General features: G+C 31.6%; 1 protein-coding gene across 1 annotated transcript; it reads left to right on the top strand.

The window, feature by feature from the left end:
* Positions 1–1746: 1746 nt before the first annotated feature.
* On the top strand, positions 1747–2856 carry LOC107788499 (HVA22-like protein e). The gene is made up of 5 exons (XM_016610174.2): positions 1747–1840; positions 1959–1985; positions 2086–2208; positions 2342–2534; positions 2719–2856. Exons 1-5 carry the CDS (start codon positions 1794–1796, stop codon positions 2737–2739), a joined length of 411 nt encoding a protein of 136 aa, XP_016465660.1. The 5' UTR covers positions 1747–1793; the 3' UTR covers positions 2740–2856.
* Positions 2857–3367: the final 511 nt, after the last annotated feature.

Below are 3367 nucleotides of genomic sequence, written 5' to 3'. Positions count from 1 at the left end.
TTTAATTGCGTTTTTCTTTAACAATTCCTCAGTGATCGGTTTTTTTCACGCACAGATCAATTTTAATGATAATTTGTAATACATGCCTGGTTTTGGCTTTCATTGCATAATCATTACCTTCTCCAGTCATCCTCATAAAAACCTTCTCATTTGAAAAGACAAAACTAATGTTAGGTCATGAAATGGAGGATGTCTTAGGCTGTCGGCTGAGTGTCGGAGCTTCCGATCTGCGTCGAGATTGTTTTTCCATTTAATTAAAGTGACAATGGAAGAATATTTAAAAAGTAAAAAAGAAAGCAAAAACAAATCCTTTTTAGTATTAAAAAGAAAGAAAAATGACGTGGAAAAATAAATATTGTGCGTGAGATACACAACCCGACTTTAGATCTGGTGTTGGGCTTTTAGGGTGGTATTAATACCACTTCAAATTAGTTTATGGAAATAATAGCACCTTCGTAAAGTTAAAGTGTATAGTAGAGAAAACAGAACAAGTTGGAGGGGTACATATGTATTATCCCAAAAGTAATTGGTAGGATTATTTTCTTAGCGTTGTTTGTTGATGATATAGTACTCATAAGAAATTAAATGGTTAGCAGCATTATAAAATAAGGCTATCTGAATAAGCAATATTCCGTACGTGCAGGGGTGACAAACAGGCCGGTTGGGTCAGGTCGGATATGGGAGGATCGAAAACGGGAAATAAAAAAATAGATAAATTATCTGATCCGACCCATATTTAATAAGGATAAAAAACAGATTAACCATGACTTCTTGAATATGATCACTTTTGGGAGAATTCTTATTCTCGCAAACTTGATAAACTCTCAATTTGAGGTTTTACAAATGTAAAAGTTAAACCCAATAGTTATTCATTGGTTATCCATTTTCTAAATGGATAATATGGTTCTTATCCACATTTGATCCGTTTTTAAAAAGTTTATTATTCAACCCATTTTTAATGGATAATATAGGCGGTTAACTGTTTTCTTTTAACCGTTTTGCCACCACTACGCATGTGTAATGACTATGTACACATGTCATGCTCAGTGGCAAAGTTAAGAATTTTTTCAAGGGTATTCAAACTTGAAAAAAGTGAAAAATTCTCGACAAAGAATGTTTAATATGTGTTATATATCTCTAAAACTTAATATTTTATTTATATACACATTGTAATTTTTTGACGAAGGGTGGTTAGTGACCACCTTTGTGACTCGTCTCTTGCTTTTCTTGTGGCCACTTATAATTTGAGCGAATGGTGGACATGCTAGATGCAACATTCGCTCTGCCAAAGTGTCCTTTTGGGAATTTTTTGAACAAGGTTCAAAGAGATATTCTTTCAAAAAGGTTATGTAAAATATTAATTGTTTAGATAATTGTAATTTTTAAGAACAACTATTGATCAACAAATTTTTTAGAAAAATTAGCAAAATATGTCAAGCAATTTTCCACACAATCAATTTCTCTGCTTGAACTGTTACTCGTTCGCAGTCTCAGTTTATTCTTTTCGTTTTAATTAGTATTACTCAACTGAGTTGTTATTGTTGTTAAAACTCCATCTAATGATGTGTTACTATTTAATTACTTTGGATCTTGTACTTGAATTCATGTTCAAAGTTCAATTGATCTGTCATGTGCTAAACCTAGGACACTACGTCAAAGTAAGTATCTGATACGGATTAATGTACATCTTAGACCCGACAAGTGTTTTCTTTTGTTCAATAAAGTCTGTGCTCCACAATTCTTCCTCTCACTCAAAAGACATTTGTTCTTCTTCTTCTTCTTTGAAGGAAATAATGGGTCATTTTTGGACTTTGATCACTCATCTTCATACTATTGCCGGGTAATATAACTTTTTTTAAGAAAATTCCTTTATCTTTTTCTTATGGAGTTTTAATCTATAGTTCTTGTTCAATAATTCTTCAAAAGTGACAGTTGTATATTTTGCACTAAAATTGCAGGCCAGTGACGATGTTGCTCTATCCTCTGTACGTAATATTATTATATAAAAAAGTGCTCTTCTTTCCTTATTAAGTTGATATTTTTCAGTTGATATTGTTGGATTCCTTTTGAATATATATTGTGTAGATATGCATCAATAATAGCTATAGAGAGCACTTCCAAGTTGGATGATGAACAATGGCTTGCTTATTGGATTCTCTATTCTTTTCTTACACTTGTGGAGATGCTGCTTCAACCCATTCTTGACTGGTAAGTTATTACTTAGCATTCCCAGAGGGAGTAGAATAGATGAGTTTATTCACTCATTTTAGTTTTAAACGGTCAAAATATCATAAGTTATTATTTATTTACTTTAATTTTGTTTTTCTGAATTTTGATTTAGGATACCAATATGGTACGATGTGAAGTTGATAGTTGTGGCATGGCTAGTTTTGCCCCAGTTTAGAGGAGCTACTTTTATATATGAAACCTACGTTAGGGAAAAGCTAATCAAGAAATATGGAGAATCACATCAGCATAAGTCTCCTGAGGTCAAGGCCAAAAAGAAATCTGTACACTTCATTACTCCAAAGACGGTGAGTTAATTTGATCAAGCAAATTACAGTGAGTTTTTTCATAATTTATGTTTAATTAGCAAAATATTAAAGCCTTTATTGTAAACAACAACAACAATAATAATGCCTTCAAGTTAGGGTTGACTATAATAATCCTCATTGACCATTTTAATAAATATAATTAACAGTCTATTTTCTTGGATAGGGAGAAGATGAAGCTTACTAAGGAGCATGTATGATCGATGTTCAAGTTTGCTAGCTGTTGTAATTTTAATTTGACACTGGAAGCATACTTTGTATTACGGACAAGCTTATTATGAGATCTGTTATGCATGTTGCTGATATCGATATTATTATGAATATATATGAGTTTAACTTTTATATACTAAGCCTATAAAAAGAACTTTTACACTATATATATATATATAGAGAGAGAGAGAGAAAGAGAGAGAGAGAGAGAGAGGTAAACTTAGTTTTAGCCAAGAATTTGTATGTGTAAAAAATCCAGTAAATAATTACTCCATCTGTTTCAATTTAGATGAGGTAGTTTGTCTCGACACGGAGTTTTAAAAAAAAAAGACTTTTGAAACTTGTAGGCTTAAAAGTTTAAGGGGTAAAAGTTTTGTGAGGCCGTGACATTTGTGTGGTTGTAAAAACTTCTGATTTAGGGTAAAATGGATAAAATAAAGAGTTTAAAATTGAGTTATTTCCAAATTTAAAAATGTGTCATTTATTTTTGAACGAGACTAAAAAGAAAAATACCTTATCTAATTTGAAATGGAGGGAGTAGTACAATTAATATATTTCTCAGAGTAAGGAGACAGGAATAGTTAGAGTTCTATTTCTAGGAAGGG

Source organism: Nicotiana tabacum, chromosome 23 (genome assembly GCF_000715075.1).
Source record: "Nicotiana tabacum cultivar K326 chromosome 23, ASM71507v2, whole genome shotgun sequence".
NCBI classification, from domain to species: Eukaryota; Viridiplantae; Streptophyta; class Magnoliopsida; order Solanales; family Solanaceae; genus Nicotiana; species Nicotiana tabacum.
Note: the sequence above shows the minus strand (reverse complement) of the source record. Positions and strands in the feature narration are given on the sequence as shown.